This window comes from Dendrobium catenatum, unplaced genomic scaffold (assembly GCF_001605985.2).
Source record: "Dendrobium catenatum unplaced genomic scaffold, ASM160598v2 fragScaff_scaffold_334, whole genome shotgun sequence".
In the NCBI taxonomy this organism is placed as follows: Eukaryota; Viridiplantae; Streptophyta; class Magnoliopsida; order Asparagales; family Orchidaceae; genus Dendrobium; species Dendrobium catenatum.
In genome coordinates, this window is record NW_021318796.1 from 401,104 (window position 1) to 420,469 (window position 19,366).

Sequence of the window (19,366 nt, forward strand, 5' to 3'; positions counted from 1 at the left end):
TGACTAAGTAGACCAGGGACCACGATGGCCCGGGATGACGGAACCATGGGATCTTGATCGGGTCTATCATCCATCCCCCCACCATTCGCTTTTAAGTGCTTGGTGGTGAAATTTCATATTTTAAATATCAAACTTTTCAAACCTTTCCAAATACTCAAATCCAAACCCAATTTCCAAAATTTCATACCCATGCTGCTACTATATGCCAGATAACACGTATTTCTACATATCTGATTGACGACTAGCCTTAATCGAAAGTTCTCTCTCGTGATCGGGAGGGGTAATTAACTATAGGGGCTTGCGCCTATAGGAAACCAGAACTCAGATCATAAAGTCCTCACAAAATGAGGGCGAAATCTCTGGGTAGTATCTTATCTACAAACCCATCTGCCTTCCAAAATTTACCTCGGAACTTATTCAGTTAAAACTCCCTCGCCGAATAAAAAGAAAGCGCGAGCGAGCGGGGAGGCCGGGGCCGAATTTTCGGAGCCCACATCATGCCACTGCTTCAACCCCTCCGATTGCTGTCCAAAGCCTCCCCGTGTCTGCTGTCCAGATTTTCTGAGCAAGTGAGCTTGCTGTCTTGAAATTTAAGCAACTGTCGTTCTGCTGTCCAAAGGTTGTCATTTGCTATCTAGAAGTTCCAGTACTCCGGACGAAGGTAAACTCTTCTCCTAATCATATTTCTTCTGAAGTTTTTTCTCAATTGTGGCATCATAAAGGTTGTGCAATTTGTCTCCGCTTAACCAAACATCAAGAGAGTGAGTGGATCCAATTAGTGACTAGTCTAAATGTTAATTTAGAGATTTCCTTTGAAATTCCCCCATGCTATGCTAAGCTTGATTGAAACTGATTATTCATGATTCTAACTCTTATTGTGTAATTTGGCCTAAGCTTAAATCACCTCTTTCTTATTTTCAAAATTTGTTTAAATCGCTAAAAATAAATTTAATTATTATTGCACTAATTTAAAAGGCCTTTAATTTCAACATTGCATAATTATCTACTCATTTAGTTCTACATTAGACATTCAATCGAGCATCTACTGTGCCTATTCCTAAAATGAATTTATTTGCCATATTGAAGTCCCCCAACTGATCAAACACAGAAGACAAACCTTGTGGCTCCAGGTTCCCGCGCGAGTTGGTCCTACCATCTTGCGGCTCTAGGTTCCCACACGGAGCTGCATACCTTGCAGCCATCCGTAATTGATGTCAAGAATGTTAATGCCCCAATCAACAAGGTTTCGAATGGTGAGTTTTGTCCGTCTTTGCTCAGATTCGATGATACTCCATCTCTGGGAGGTTTGAAATAGTCGACACATCAATCCCTATCTCCAACCGTACATGAATCAGGAGAAATATTTGGATTCTTAGACCAATTTTAATGTGGTTTTGGCCATTGCTGTCGATCTTCACAAGCAGGAAGTTCGGGATATCCATCACGATGAAGCATAAACAAATGATTTGGAAGATTCGAACAAGCTGTTGGCTCGGGACGTAACTCCCATTTGTGCGATAGGTACGTTCTACACCTCCATTATGACGCGATAGCTATGATTGAGATGGACATTTCAATTGAATTGGAGGAAAGGACTGAACCTTCAACGGCTACTGGTCTTCACAACATGCAGATCGATCACTTAGACGAAGGGAACATTACTATCGAAGGGGCGAAGTCGAACAATAAGGAGCCGCTGAAGAAGCGACCGAGCAAAACTCTACCTCATGCGACGAGAAGGGAATGTTGTCGTTGGGGCAAAGTCGAACAAGGAACAAGAAACGTCGTTGAAGGAGCTAAGTCCAACAGAAAGGGAACGTCATTGAAGGGGTGAAATCGTCATTGTCAAAGAGCTGAATTTCTATCGCCCGCATCACTTGTATTCCTTTTTTGCTTGAATTTGAGCAATTTTACTTTACCTGCAAGATGGACGGGGAGTTCGGAATACATTGCGATTTCATTTTTCTTTGCTCCTTGTCAAACCAAACAACGAAAAAATTAAAATGTTGGTATTTACTTTACGTTACATTTATTTTGCTACCAACCAAACAACCCTTTAATGTCATTGTTACACTCCATCTCATATGACATGCCATCTCCTACATCTTTTTCTCTTAGCTATATGATTGCTTGAACTTCTCCCTCTAACATTTTCTCTTTTTTTGTGGTGCTCATCAATTGTTCCTTTACTTCTTCCTTGAAGATAAAAGTCGTATCCATCATGAGCACTTATATCAAACTTAATAGTATCAACTTTCTTTTGTGGTCTCATACGTTTTTCTATCCTCCTGGGATATTGTGAGATACTTAGTTATCTTAACTCTCCTCTCGAAATAAATGGGTTAAATGATAAATTTTTGATTATATTCTCTCACATAGATCCTCAATTTTCTTGAACCCTTTATTGTATTTATTTTTATGCTTCAAAAGATGGATAAGGTGATGTGGTATTTACTCACTCCACCTATTTTCAGGAAAGTAAAACCTCCATGGCATATACTATTTATTCTGATTTATTTTCTCTCGAGTATTACACTTGTGTTTTGAGGAGCTACTTCAATATAGATTCATTGCTATTGAAATAAACAAAATGGGATTTGCTTATTGCCAAATTTCTCTTTGGTCTTCATACATCATTTCAAGATGCACGTTCTCAGTTGCTAAAATATTTAGGGCTTCTTTGGAGCAACTTTTTCATTGTTTTCCTTTCCAGAAAACTACTAGTCATATTTGGCTACAACATTCTTGTTGCATTTCAGAAAATTTTTGATGAGTAGTATTTTTTTTACAAGTAAATACGTTAGAGTGCATAGTTATAAAAAGTTGTGTGGCTTTTTTAGAAGGTAAAAAGTATAATTCATCTAGTAGTTTTAAAAATTTTGCTTTCCCCATAATATTCTATAGCTAATTCTTCTGATAGTTGCAATCACCACAAATAGACCCTTAATAATTCCCAAATTAATTTACCGTCCATTGTTTGATATGCATCTTTACCCTTTGTGATTACTATTGACATTTCCACTCTAAAAATCACTTCTAAGTAGGGCTGCAAACGAACCGAGTCGAGCCGAGTATGTGAGTGTTCATGTTTGTGTTCATTTAATATCAGCTTGTTCAAGTTTGGTTCATGTTTGTTCGAGCTTTATTGTTTGTGTTCATGTTTGGTTCATTTAAATTAATGAGTGTTCATGTTTGGTTCATGTTCAATTCATGTTCGTTTGTTTAGTGTTTATCGAGCTTGTTCGCGAACATTTTTAACGATTTTTTTTTAACTATCAAACGAATAAGCTCATGAACATATTTATGAATAAACACATTTATAATAAAAGCAATTGTCTATATAACAAAGGTAATTATTATTTATATTTATTAATTCTATAGTCAAATATTAGTTATTTTTATCGAGCTTATTCACAAGTTCAAAATCGAACACGAATCGAGCTTAATGTCGAGCTTGTTCACGAACTTCAAATGATGTTGTTCGCGAACATAAATGACCCGAACACAATAGTGTTCAAGTTTGTTTATTTAAGAATCGAGTATTTAAAATATTGTTCAAGTTTGTTTGTTTAGTTATTAAATGATCACAAACGAGCTTTAATCGAACCGAACAACGAGTAGCTCGTCGAACGTTTGGTTCACTTGCAGCCCTACTTCTAAGTCAATCACTCTTTCTTAGGAGGATTCTATTTTTCTAGTCCAACTCTCTCAGGCATTTCTTTCTGCCTCCCACATTATTTCCTTTGTTCTGCAACAATTGTTTCCAGTATGCTTTGAATTTTAGATTTTGGTGTCTCTTCATATATGGTGATTGATCGACATGACTTCTTTACCGTCTGCTACTATCATTGATGTTTCTCACCATGGTTTAAAATTCCGCAATTGAGTATTGAGGAGTTTTCCGTTGGTGAGGCCAAAAATTGAGTAAAATAAAAATGAAGGTTAAAAGTTTTTTTTATAAAAACAAAATAATATGTTAAAGGATAAAATATTAACTTTTATATTTAACTATGAAGTAACAAATTGGCATTCATATGAAACAAAAAATTGCACAAGACATTAAATGATAAGTGATGAATTGCATGAGATAGAATTGAAATCCAAATATCGCATGAGCAAAACAAAATATAAAATATAAGAATTGCATGAAAGTATCATACAATATCATGTTTAACTTCAAATTCCTTCTTTCTCGGTTCTTTACTTATCCACATTTAATTCTTAAATAAAACTAAATTAGTATGATAACAACTTAGAAGTCATCTGCATTATCATTATTGAGGGGTCTTCATCATAATGACTTACTCTCCCTTGCCTCATCACCTATGGATTCAAATGCTTTTCAGTCTGTTTATTCTTTATCTATTTTTATCTTCATCTTCCCTAAATATTTGTTATGAACATAAAGATAAGAGTATTATTCCAAATTAGGGGTCTAAGTGAGTCAAGCCGACTAGTGAGCCGGCTCGAGCTCTGCTTGATAAATGGCTTGTGAGCTGAGTTTGATGAGCTAACGAGCCAAGCTTGAGCCAACCCTGAATCGACTCGTTAGCTTGCGAGCCGGCTTGTTTTAAAATAAGATAAAATGGACTTAAAATACATTAGCATTCGTGATTTTAAGTACACAAATTGTTAAAAATGTTTAAAAATTTATCTCACTTTCTTATGATAAGTGATTATTTATTATTTATATTTTTTATTTTTCATTCTTTTTATCATTTTGTTATGGTAATTGCTTGAATCATAATCATTTTATCTCTTTCATAGTAAACAAGCTAGCTTGTGAGCCGGTTCGAACTCGCAAAATAAAGCTCGAGCTAGACCTCGAGCTCGAACTTGGTTAATTAGCAAGCTCAAGCTCTAGTCAGTGGTGACTCGAGCTTAACTTGACTTGTTTACACCCCTACTCCAAATTAAAGAAGCTTAAAAAAATAAATTCTTTTCATATAACTATTCTCTTTAATTCTTTTTGTAGTTGATTTGTAGTGGATGCAGTTGCTTTGTTTTTATCACCATAAAACAAATCAATGCTCAAATCTTATTATTATAATTCATATGGTGTTATTTCCACTTCATCATCCACAAATCATGTATCATTTGATGTCATGTCTTTACAAATCAATGGGTCTTCATCTTCCTTCAACCATTTCTTTAAGTTTATGTTCTTGAGTTTGTTGCTGTACATGATGCACACTAAGGAATTCATCCTTAGGGTTGTTGAACGATTTCTTCTCTTCGCGTGCACTTGATTGTACTTGCTTTAGTTGCATTTATATTTATATGAAGAACACATTAATTCCAAAACCTTTACAACGAAACATTATAGTTTTGGAGTGTCATCACCAAATTGTTTATGCCAGCTAACTAAGGTTTAACTACATGAATATAGTAAATAAAATGAATTATTTTGACATATAAATTTTTATCCAACATAAAGAAACAAATTATACGTGAAAAGTAGGGGTAGACCTAAAAAGACTTGGTTAGAAAATATTAGGAATGACCTTTCTTTATTAGATTTAAACGAGATTTTGACTTTTAATAGGACACAATGGAGAAAAAGGATTCATGTAGCCGACCCCACATAGTGGGATAAAGGCTTGATATTGTTGTTGTTGTATAAAGAAACAAATTAAATTACTTGGAGATCATTTTTGAAATTGTCTTTCGTATGCTGCAGCCCAAAGAAGCTCTCCCTATTTTTGAAAGGTACAAATTGCATATCAACATTTATTTTCTCAAATGAATCAGCTATAAGACTATCCATGTAATAATATAATCCCATTTGATCTCAGCATTTGTTCACTTATTCTTTGCTTATTTAAATAGAGGATTCAGGTAATAACCTGCTGCATGTGAATGGCTATGAAGTTGTAACTCCCAAATTTCTCTTTAGTCGCCCTCTTGTCCTCCTAAGTTTTGGGCAATCAGCTCCTTTGCTTCATTCGTAGCATTATATGTGAAACCTATTGCAATGCTTTTCTCAGCATTTGCCATCCTCAGAACCTGCATAAGTAACCGAGTGGTTGCAATAGCATAAACCACTATGTCAGATTCCTTTTCTTAAGTACAACTCAACCACTTTGTTGAAGTGAACATAGCTTGCAAATGCTGCCTCACCTCCAACATGCTATGCAATAAATAAATTTACTTATCATGCTGTATTAAGTAGGGAGGTTGCAACGCTGAAAGGATAGCATTCTTATAAGAAAAATATCTATATATCCATTCATACCTATATCCGTGCTTTCCTAACAATCTTCAAGGTTAGTTTCTTTAATACAGATGGCCTATCTTCTTGCATAAGCTCCAACGTGTTCGTCATGTAGTAATTCATGGGACCCTTTACACCCCTATTGGACATGGTTGTAATGAGGATGATGAGCTCCGACTACCATAGTACGAGCCAACATCAACTCTATCATCAAACTATTCTTGTGCCAAGTGCTTCGGCATTATTGCTTTACTCATGTATGCTTTGATCTCCTCCGTCATCGTATCGAGCATTTTGGCATATAGTGCCACATACTTATGTGATATGGATGAGTTCTCATTCATTCTAATCACACCTCCCTTTACCACATTCAAACAATAATTCCAATTTAAGCATACATATGACTTGTTGCTGCTTTCAATAGCAACTTGACAGCTGAGCTGTTTTTACGCTGTGTAATTCCTATGACCCGACATGGTTTTATCCTTCGCATATAACTATCATATACAAAATCCTACAATAACAAGTCGAGCGAAAAAAATATTTAAAACAAAAATAAATTAGGTTTACAAAAAATGTTTCAAGAATTTTTTTTTAAACAAATGTAAATCAAATATACTAATCACATTGACCTAATGACATTAGCATTACAAAAAAAAAAGGGTTTAAAAAATTTTAGGGTTGGAACTCATTGCCATTGATTGACCTAATGACTAAAACATGTAGTCTACTTTGATTTTCCAAACCATGTAAGAAGTTGGATCTCATTGCCATCCAAGCACTTATAGCTTTTTTTAAACCCATGAATCAATTTTAAAAGCTTAGGCATTAATCATGGATTAAAAAGGCATTTGAGGCACACTGGGGGCGCTTCAAGGCTTAAGCCTCATTAGTTCCTGTGAGGCTTGCGCGCTTTTTTCAAATGAGGCACACATCTCGAGGTGTTTTGAGGCGGCTCCTCATTCAAAATAGGATTCTATTTTTTTTGCTTATATTACTATTAATAAACATATCATATTATATTACCAACCCACCCATGCAGTCAACGAACACACTAAAAAGCTTGAGCTAGGTCGGGATAGGGAGGCAGAGAGAGCTTTATCTTTTTCCATCATCTATGTTGTATCGATACAGATACGACACGATACGGATATGAGACACGTCAATTCTTAAAATTATAGGATACAGATACAGCGTGGATACGACATTATATTATATAAATCATACATAAAAATTAAGAAAATAATCAAAGCGTAATATCTGAAATGACAAAGAAAATTGAAAGCAGCATCATTTGTAACATTGTATCTTATAATATAAAAATTAAAGTAAGTTTTAAATATTTAAATTGTTAGTACAACAACAAAAAATAAAAATATAAATTGTCCAGCACATGAAAATTCAACTATTCAATAGAAGGAATGATAGGATTAACTTCTTCAGTGGTTTGTCTTTGAATTTCCATATCATCTTCAATAAATATCATAGCTTCCAATTCAGGCTCATCAAGTGAAAGATTTTCAATTTATAATATTCCCATATCCTCAAGAGATTCAAATCCATCTCCAGCAACATCCCACATCCTGTTGTCTCCTTTCATATAAGTTGGAGTTTTCCTTGAGAGAAGTCGAAAATTTTTATGCATATAAATTAAATCTTCAACCTATTGTGGAGTAATTTTATTTCTCTTCATTGATTGGATGAACGAGTATGTGCTCCAATTTCTTTCACAACAAGATGAGGATGAAACTTGGCCAAGCAATTTTATGGCAATTGTTTGAAGTAGAGGTGCTGAAGCTCCATGTATAATCCACCACATTTTCGGATCAATTGTCCACCTATCATGCTATGACTTTTGGTCATCTAAGTCCTCTAAATAACAAAAAAATTTAGCAAGCTCAATATTGACACTTCTTCTCTCCTCATTTGAAAAATAATGCTTCAAACATGTCTTCCTCATATTTAAAATTTCTAAATATTTATGTGGATAAACTCTTTGAGGATTCTCTTGAAGCCATTCTTTAGTTGAATATCTTCGAAAAACATTAAAATGAAATAATAAAAAAATGTTGAAATTACTAAACAACAAATTGTGAATTAATAATGAAAAATATTGAAATTTACCTGGGATTTAGTGAGTGAGCCAAGCAATGTAAATGTGTTTTACTTTTGCTCATACTATCTTCTAGAATAGCATAAATAACATCCCAGAAATTTGAGTCTTCATGAAGTGTCTTCCTCTCATATCTATATATAATTTCTTTTACTTTGGCAAGCATTGAATCCCACATCTCATAAATGAGATGTAAACAAGACTTATCCGTATCAGCTACTCTCCACATCTCATAAATTGGATCTATGAAATTTATGATGTATTCAATCTCATCTCACCATAAATCATCTAAAAGCTTCTCCTTAATATATCTAGCCTTTCCAACATCATCTTCCCTATAACAGGACCATTTGTCACTGATCACCATAGCTTGAAAAGCATTTTTTATTTTTTTTAATCTTCTCAATATCACTCTAACTAAGGCAAATCGAGTTTTAGCAACTGCAAGCATCTTCAAATTAGAGAAATCATTGAACATAGAGAGTTTCATGGAGTGATTCATAATAAAATTTTTAATTACAATTGCATCTCCAGCAATCACTGTGATCTAATGACATTCATTGTAGGTGATTTCGTTTGCCTCGGTATTCTTAGCTGCACAAATGTTCTTCAAGGCAAGATAAAGCGTATGCTCAACACATGGTGTCTAGAAAATATGAGGATAGGCTTGCTCTACAAGTAAACATGCAGCTTTACAAACATGTGCATTATTAGTAATGACTTGGATGATGTTTGAAGGCCCCACCATCATGATAACTTCTTTGATTAAATTAAAAATGAAGAACTTATCCTTGTGCTGTCCTTCATAGTTTACAGCTTGATAAACATATGATAGCTCTTTGTTACAGCTATGAAGTTGATAAGTGGTCTTCTTTGTGGATCTGTCCACCCATCAAAAACCAAAGTAACTACTTTTTTCTTCCAAACTCCTCTAGTAGGCTCGAGCAATTTCTCAATATTATCTCTCTCTCTTTGCAACAACTTTGTTCTAATGACATTATATCCTGGTGGCATGTATCTTGCAAGATTATTATTGCATGCATAGGTAAAAGCATTCTTGTAATGTGGATTCCTTGCTAGGTTAAAAGGAAGTCCAGCTGAGTAAAACATTCTAGCTATTTCCCCATCTAGTTGTTCTCTCATTTGTAAATTAAATGCTTTATCCAAAGCACTATTGTAGATAACATTTTGTGCTGTCTGCGAGTTGTTGAAAAAGACCCCTTGTGCACTCGATATGTCATATACAACTATCTACAATATGTTTACTTCTTTTGTTCAAATCCTTCCATCTGAAAAGGCTCGTTATTAACAGTACTGTCATCAATTCTAATTGAAGAAGATGATGAATGATATGAAGCATGAGTGCTTGGAAGTGGAATATGTTTTGGAAGCTCTTTTTTACTCATTTGCTCAGCTTCACTGATTTTTCTTTGTAATTTAGCCATTTGTGATGAGCTTATATTCGGACATACTTTAATTCCATGACCACTAATCTTCAACAAATGAGCTTTCACTCTATAATATGATCATTTGTATGTGGCATTACAAAAATTGCATTTGAATGTAATATTTCCACCCCCTTTTGACGTTTTACCTATTTTTGTCACATAACCCCATAGAGGTTTGTTATCTTTAATATTGATCTCTGATGGACCATCATTAGACCCAATTCCTATACCACTAGAGCTCATTATCCTATGAAGGATCGACACAAATTAATCCACATTAATTTGAAACATGAAAATTTTTAATTAAAAGTGTAGATATGTTGCGCTTATGTTGGGGGTCTAAGGGGGCGCTACCCCCTGGTGGAGTTCCGGTACCGAGTTCCGATACCGAGCGATACTAAGTTCCAGTATCGCTCGGTACCGAGCAGTACCGAGCGGTACCGAGCAGTATCGAGTACCGAGCGATAAGCAGTACTGAGCGGTACCGAGCGGTATCGAGCCTACGATTAAGAAAACGAAGAATGAAGAAAACAAACCTTCAATGCTCACGTCGCCTTTACTGTTCGTGTTGTCGAGTCGCTCCGTCGACGAAGGATTCTGTCGGCTTTAATGCTCATGTCATCGAGCCTCTTTGTCGACGAAGGATGATCCTGTCTGCTCCTATGCTCGCGTCGTTGAGCCGCTCCTTCGACTATAACAAAAAAGATGAACACCTGTGTGGAAATGAAAAACCTAGCTCGCCGAAATGTTTTAGCCGTATAAATGAATAGAGATATCGAGCGGATAGCCGAAATGAATAGAGCAAATTGCGGCTACTTTTTTCTTATTTTTTTTAAATAGGACACGCGTATCCGATACGCGTGTCCAATCAAATTTAAATAATATTTTAATTGGACATGGCAAATTGCTATCGCTTTCAGTCCAACTCCTTTGTCATCATGCCGTTATTGTCATTCCAACACATCCTCGAGTGGGATCATGATAGGGAGATTGAGAGCTTCATCTTCTTCCTCCATTTTCTTCAACCGAACTTTGTCTTCTTCATCATCTTCTGCACGCAAGCTATCATAGGGTACAAGGTTCGAGCGGGTTCAACTTCAGATCGACGACCTTGGTCAGTGAACTTGTGTTTTTTCCCTCAACTAATTAAGCAATTTTGTTCGTTTTTGTTGCGGATTTGGCACCCCCACCCCCCAAACAACAAAAAAGGTAAATTTGACATAATAAATAAATAAATAAATAAATAAATTATATATATATATATATATATATATAGAATTTCCCTCCCATTACATATTTTGCTAATAAATTTGAACTCTGCCTCCAACATCTTAAACTACCCATTATCTCCTTCGAAGTCCTAATAAATTTCAACTCCGACGACTCTCCGTCCCATGCCACTCCTGGAAGTTGCAGTGCAGGTCGGACTGCTAGGTATGTTCAGAATGGCTGCTAATTATGCTTCTTTTCTTTTGCAGAAGCTGCTCTAATCATTAAAATGTGAAGAAAAAACTTTTCTAAAGCTGTTGCTAATGGCTAAAGTCTTATGATTAAATTCTTTTACATTTTACAAGGCACTCTCTTGAAAGAGCACATGACCCTTTTGTTTTCTTGTACATCTCCAATTATTTTATTTTAAAGCTTGGATGTTTAGAATGGCCGTTGATTAAACTTGTTGTAATTATGATTTTTTAAAACTGCTTATTAAAATTTTTTAAAACTACCAATACCGGTTCCAAGCTTGATCAAGCAAAGTTGAGGGAATTTTTGAAACAATCAAATTGGGCCCCCTAGAATTATTTGCCATGGTGTAGGGGCTACGTTATGGAGCATCGTCACAACAGAGGTTGTGCTGGTTGAGAGATGTGGTTGACAAATGGGGATAAAGTAAGGATTTTGGTGTATTTATAAAATTTATATCCTAATTGCTTATTTAGGAAGCTAATGAAGTTATGTGAATTGGCTCTCAAAATTTGAAAATTGCTGTTGGTTCTCATCAATGGTGACGAACTATTTTTATTTTGTTCACAATTTTTTCTTTAACTTTACTCAAGCCAAATTTCGTATTTACCAAGTTGTTTAGGTTGTTTCATATCCAGTTTACTCTTCTACATTTTAAGATGGGTACTTTAACAAATGATTGTTATCAATTTAGATTAGTTGTTTCCTATCCAGTTTATTCTTCTACATTTTGCGATGGTTACTTCAACAAATGATTGTTATCAATCAACGTTTAGAATTGTCTGGTATTACAATGTATTAGCAGTAGAATTTGCTTTAGTCTCTGATTTGAATTTGAACGTTAGGGATTGAAAGTCTTGACAGTTGTTCGATTGAGGAACTGGGTCTTGAAAAGGAATCTGAGAAGCCAAGCAATGCGTTGCTTGGTAGGGGATGGTCCCCAGGTTGGAGCAATGCAGACAAAGTGCTATCTGTATTTGTGGGAGAAAATTTATTAAACTATTCAAAAAATAGGATGAAGCTTGAGGGCACTACTACCTCCTTGCTCTCACCTTACCTTCATTTTGGTGAGATCAGCGTAAGAAAAATTTTCCAAAATGTGAGAATGAGGCAGATACAATGGACAAAAGAAAATTCTGATGCAGTCGAAAGTGTCGACTTCTTTCTTCGATCTATTGGTCTTCGTGAATATTCACGTTATCTATGTTTTAACTTCCCCTTCACTCATGAAATGTCTTTATTGGGGAATTTGAAGCATTACCCATGGCGTGCGGATCAGGAACAGTTCAAGTCTTGGCGGCAGGGAAGGACAGGGTACCCGTTAGTTGATGCAGGCATGAGGGAGCTTTGGGCAACTGGTTGGATGCATAACAGAACTAGAGTTATAGTTGCAAGCTTCTTTGTCAAGTTTCTTCAACTTCCATGGACGTGGGGAATGAAATATTTTTGGGATACGCTCTTGGATGCTGACCTGGAAAGTGACATCCTTGGCTGGCAATATATCTCAGGCAGCTTACCTGATGGTCATGAGCTCATTAGACTTGACAGTCCAGAGGTTTGTTCCAGCTATTGCTAATGTTTTAATTATAATTTTCTCATTGTTCTATTTGTAATTTTGAATGTTATTTGATCTTTGATCCTTCAATTGGCATCATTTAAGCATATATCATGTTAAATGATTGGGTATACTTCGAGGTAACGGAAGTTTAGCTTTGGCTAGCAAGCCTACTAATTTTTGTTTCTCTTCTTGGTCCCTAAAAGGTTTAAAATGCATCTTTTAGTTCGCTATTTCTAGCACCTGTTTGAGCTTATGTAAAAATACCAGAAATAACCTCTCCAGACTTAAGAACCTTGAGCCCAACCTACTCATTGTCACCATTTGTTGGTGGTTGCCCAATGCTCATTTGCTTCCTCCTAAGCTCTTTCTCCTGGCCACTTTCACTCTTCTCTCTTTCTTTCCAACCTTCTACTACATCTCTTGCTCCAACACCTTCATCCACCAGTATAATGCCCATCCATTAATCCTCCTACTACACCTCTTTTTCTCTATTTTCTCTCCCCTTTTTCTTTCCATCTACATCTCCCTATGTGATCACCATGTGAAGGGCTGTTTCCCACATTTCATCTGTCTTCTTTCCACCTTTGCAACTATCCCCCACCTTAGTAAATCATTAAGAGTTGAGAACCACTCCATTTCTCATCTCTCCAACAGGTTGAGACTACCTAGTATAACCCACAAAGCCACTACTACCTTAACCCAATCATTGGTTTGGGTGGGACAAGGTTACTCCTCAAGCCTATGTGGGAGGAAGTGGGGAGTGGCCCCTAGACTCTTCATGATGTAGTACTTCTTAAAGGCTAAGTTATTGGCAATTTGGCGTACATTTAAAATGCAATATAAATTTAGATGCCACTAAACAATGCAATAAATATGCAATTTTGAAGGACATAAGCTTTCAATCATAAAATAACTATTTTTTTTATTTGTTGAAAGAATTTTAGCTTCTACTTGAAGTTAACAACAATGAAGTTAGGGATCATAAAATTCATGCAAATGTTTAAAATTTCATGTAAATAAAGAGTATTAGATTTTAGCAAATATAATAAAAATCAATCACATTTTCAACCGATAACTAAAAAATGGTAAGAAGGAAGCAGAAAAAGATAGTCTTAAAGGATAAGAAATCATTAAAAAGTAAAGCTCATGCTGGCATAAGGAGGTGGCTTGTTTCAAAATTTTCAACTCTTACATTTTAGCAAGAAACTGAAAGATTTACCCATTCAAAAAAATTTTTATCACCATTGAACTAATTTATAAATTTAAATGAGAATTTTACTCTTTATAGGACACAATGGAGAAAAAAAAAAATACATATAGCCAACCCCACGTAATGGGATAAAGGCTTGATGTTGTTATTGTTGTGCCGTAGAACTAATGCGCATCTCATATTATATACATGTTCATAAGTCTCATAAAATAGTTTTAAATAAGTAACTTGGATGGTATCACAATTCTTCAATTTAGCTTCCTTAGTAGACCCTCAAAGAGAGCAATTGAAAGTTTCAAGAGAACATCTCCTAATTCTTTTAACAGAGCTGGAATACTAGGAGTTAATTAGAAGCTGTTGGAATAATCAAACTATGGAGTTCCGCAAGACCAACTGACCAAAAATCCAACATAATATGGAGTTTGTTAGGAATAAAATAAGCACCACAACAATTCAAACTGCTGGAATAGACAGGAACAATACAATCTGCAGGAATAGAGATGAATAACTATAGTAAAGGTGCAACAACCATACATCCGGTTGTAAAGCAGTGAGTATAACTGCATTAAACATTAGACTAATATTAAAACTTTATGGATTTTCTAACTGCATGCATTCATCCAAATTCATATGATACTGTTTTTCTAACAGTTAGTTTCTATAAGGGGCTCTAGATAGACTTTACTTTATCGACTTCCTTGAGTTTCTTATATATCTTATTTACATCTGAAGTACTTCTAATTGTCATAATTAACAGCAATTATTAAGCAAATATTTTGATGCAAAACATGGATATGACTAATTGCAATGCTATAGTATATGATACATGTAGGTGTAATGATTTAAAAAAGTTTATAAACTAGAAAATCAACAACATATTAAAGCAAATAATTTGTCTAAAACATGATTTGGAAAGATATATTTAAAATTTATTCAAATGCATGCTTTAGAACAACAAGATTCATTCATATGCAATTAATCAGTGAGCATGAAGTAGATTAACTAAGTATGTATAAAACCTATGTTGCACCAATACGGATACGGCGACACGGATACGATACGATACGGATACGGGACACGTCAATTCTTAAAAATACAGGATACGGGTACGGCGCGGTCACGACATTATAATTTATAAATCATACATAAAAATTAAGAAAGCAATCAAAACATAATATTTGAAATTACAAAAAAAATGGCAACAACATCATTTGTAGCATTGTAGCTTATAATATCAAAATATAAGTAAGTATTAAATGTCTAGTACAAAAACAAAAGTATAAACATAAATTATCTAGCACATGAAGTTTCAACTATTCAATAGAAGGAATGATATAATTATCTTCTTCATTGGTTTGTCTTTGAACTGCCATATCATCTTCAATAAATCATAGCTTCTAATTTAGGCTCATCAAGTGAAAGATTAATAATTTTTAATATTTTCATATCATCAAAAGACTCAAATCCATCTCGGAAATGAGAGAATCTTGCTCGCATTACGACACGTCTTTTTTTTTTTTTCAGATTTCTTTTTATTTTTCAACGGACACTCGTATCGGTACGCGTGTCCTTTTGAAATTAAATAGTATTTTAATTGGATACGGCTTTGGCGTATCCGACACGTATCGGTGGAGTATCGGAGTATCGGTGTATCAGATACAGCACGCCTTCATAAATAGGTGTATCGATGCAACATAGTATAAAACTTACACTAATGTAAGGACCAAAATAAAATTAGGAATATGTTTGAATTATTTGAGGAGAAGTGTCGGTACTTCATAGCTTCCTCATACATCCACCTTCAAACACAAATCATCCTACAAAGTTTTGTTGCCTCCTTATAACCCAACCCTTGTGGGCGTGGCCTCGAGGTTTGCCTCCCCAAAACCAATCAACGTCCTCCACCTCCACACCTTTTAATTTTACTTACCAACCTTCAATAAGCCCTCAACTACCTTCACTCCTCTCAACCCATATAAGGATATCAACCAATAAGCGTTATAAGAATAGGAAGCCATATAAATTCAACTGTAGAAATAAGAAGCCTTAGATGTAGGAACATTATCATTAGCCTTATCATTTGGTGTTGGATTTATGAGCATTAATTTTTCATTCATTCGTGCTAAGTGCTTCTTAAGACATTAAACTTAATCTTCGTAATTTATTTTGAACAATTTATATTCATATTACTTTAGGTTATTCCTTCTTCTTTCTATTAATCTTCGTAATTTATTTTGAACAATTTATATTCATATTACTTTAGGTTATTCCTTCTTTCTATTCATCTGACTAATTATTCAACTCATTTATTGGGTACACTTTCTACACTAATTCAACCATTTATTCATTATAATCATTTATTTTGTTTTAATCATATCCTTGCACATATTCGTGTGTTTGGTCATGCTCATTGTTGTGTCTTCGCTTTGTTGTCTTGTTCATGCATTCATGCGCTCGGATTCATGTTCACCTTGCTCTAACTACGATTTGTGCCCTTACACATCCTTTTTGTACACGGTTATGTTTACTTGCCCTTTGTCGTGCATAATTATGTGTTTGGTTGATCTCGGAGGTTGTCATGGTTGTCGAATCTTGGTCTCCCTATGATCTTTAGCCTTTGTTACTCCTGGTTTAAATTTTTGTGCCTCTTCAGCAGAGTGCATATACCTCTGGTCATTGTGCTTGCACTCATGCCATCTTTGACGTTGGCTTCTAAGATTAGCTTCCTTGCTTGCTTGTTTTAGCTTGTTCCCTTTTAATTCTACTCAACAACTTATATCTGTCACCATGCTTTCTCGTTTTGCCTAGAGTTGGTTCATGCCTTGACCTCTAAGCGAGCTTCTCCTATGCCTACTTTTTTAGGTTGATTGGCGAGGCTATTCTTCTCTACAATGATCTCAATGCCTGCAGATTTCCATGTGATTCCTCATCCTGCTGTTTGAATAAGTATGGCTACTATATTTGCTCACATTGGCATCCCTTGATCCTTTTCTACAATTGTTGGGTGGTTACTTGCTCCAGAAAATCAGAGGGCTTCGTTTACCCAGTTTCTTTTATTTTTTTTTTATCAAAAATCAGATCCTCATTAATACAAATAACCCTATGCATTTTTGGATAAACCAACTCATTTTTTTATTGAATCAGAGATCTCTGAGCTAGCTACTCTATTCTTTTCTCTATATTGAGAAAATTTTTGATGGGGAGCGCCCCTAATTTTGATATTATATGTAAATTTATATCAGATTTGCATTTGGATGGAGATTAGTCTATTGGGTTATTTTATCCTTGTCATTATCATCAAATTATTTGTGTAAGTAAATTACTCTAGAATAGCTTTAAGACAATTTTTCTATATATGTGAATTTTTATATGCATATGAAAGTGGTCCTCTCACTTTCTCGATTTCTTTCCCTCGTTGTTATTATTTCAACCAATTTACATTATATTTTTTGGGTTCTATTTTTAGCAAAACGTTACAAAGTAATGTTGCAATTGCTCCTTTCCAGCATGTTTGTGGCTAGGGTGTTAGTGGAAATGGATGTTGCAATCCCTTATGAAATGGAGATTTAGATTGGCTCCCCTTATGGTTGTGTTTGAAAGCATTCTTGTTTATTGTATCTCTTGCAAAATATTTGGGCATAAATACTCCGATTGTTTCAAAGTTAATTAAAAAAATGAGGAAATCACCTATTATTGATCTTAACAACTATTAGCAAGGGGAATATATAAATGATCCAAAGTTATCCTCTTTTGTTGAACATGCAATTCCACCTTAATTAGTTCATTAATGCATACAAAATCTAGAATAAACTCCAGTTGTTAATATAGATTTAGAGTCTGTTTAGCCTACTCTTATTGAACTAAGCATAGAGAAGGATATCATATTAGTTGGCATCAATGGATATTGGCACAAATCCTTCAAATGAGTTAGCCTCGCACTCCCTTTCTATTATTAAGGGCATTGATGTCGTAGACTCCAAGAAACTTTTTGACTTAGATGGTAGCTTATCGAGTATTGTGATGGACTAGCCATTTTGATTAGGAGGAAATTAGGAAGTTTTCTAATCAAGAGGAAGCTATATAGGAAGTTCTTAATCAAAGGGAAATTATTTAGGAAAAAAATAATTACAATTAGGGGGGACTTATTTATGGCATGAGATTTAATTTAAATTCTGATTTGGAGGAGATTATGATGTGAAACTACTAGGAGTTATTTAGAAATTAAAGAGAAATGATTAAAGTGTTGCTCCTTACGAATTTAAAGCTAGTACATAAAATTTGAGTTAGGAATTCAAAATATTAACTTGCTTAGGCCAAAGAGATGCACTTGAGGTTAACCAAAACAGTTCATTCCAAAATCCAAGGGGAATTAAATGCAAAGTACAAGTAGTAAAAACCCAACGTTTAACAACGAGAATTTCACCTCGGGGCCGTCTAACTCAAATATTAGTAGGCTTTTAGCGGAGATAGAAGATCCAAGCGATGAAGGATGTTACCACTAGAGAGAGGGCGCCGAAGAACTTCGTCGGAAGAAAAGTAGCCGGTGGGGGTGGATGTCGTAGGTGGCCGTTGAGGCTCCAAGTGTACTTTGAAAGTTGTCGGTCGTAGATGCTTGCAAGGATCGGGACGACTCTCTCCAAGTACTCTTCCACGGTGGTTTCGTCTTCAAATTCTACGTCGAAGCATGGCGACCGTAGGACGTTGATACTCCCGTCGGCGTTGAACACTAGACCCCACTCAAGCTCCGGATCCGCCATTCGACATTGAATTGGGGAGGGGAATGCGTCGTCTTCTTCTTACAAAAAAAATGGCTTTGCTCGGGAGAGGATTTCTTCTCCGAAATCTGAGAGCAATGTCAGTTTTATTTCCCCAAACCTGAGAGAATTCAGATTTTCTCTCCTTTGTCTTGCTTAGACCTCTTGAGATGAATGAAGAGAAAAGTTTCTCTTGGGATGGTGAACGTTGAAGGCCAGCAAACAAGAAAAAACAAAATCTGAAGTGAGCTTCAGATTTTCTTTGGCAGAGAGTTAATTGGAAAAGGGGAAACGTTGACAGAGAGGGAGAGGTGCGGGTAGATTGACGGGATTGATGGGCTGTGGTGTAATTAATTCCTAATTCCTTTAACGGATCAGCAAAATAAAGTGGGAATTAAGGCTTCAGGGAATTCGGCCAAGAGGGGTGGGGAGATTTCAAATTGTTTCCAAAGAGTTGGGGATGAATTAGGAAACAATTCCTATTGGAATTATTTGCTAGGGCTGACGGTTATTGAAGAGAGAGAGGATTTTCTTAATGACAAATCCTGAAATAAATTTCAGGATTTGAAATTTGGGAGAGAATTTTATTTGAAATTAATTTTAATTTC

At 35.3% G+C, this 19,366-nt stretch overlaps 1 protein-coding gene across 4 annotated transcripts in view; it reads left to right on the plus strand.

Moving 5' to 3' along the window:
- LOC110096955 (cryptochrome-1) overlaps positions 1 to 19,366 on the plus strand; it is a 42,775-nt gene that overhangs the window by 16,578 nt on the left and 6,831 nt on the right. For all 4 annotated transcript variants that reach the window (XM_020823124.1, XM_020823125.1, XM_020823126.1 and 1 more), the window contains one exon: positions 12,082 to 12,791. In XM_020823124.1, coding sequence (XP_020678783.1) covers positions 12,082 to 12,791 — 710 coding nt within the window. The remainder of the gene's footprint in view (positions 1 to 12,081; positions 12,792 to 19,366) is intronic.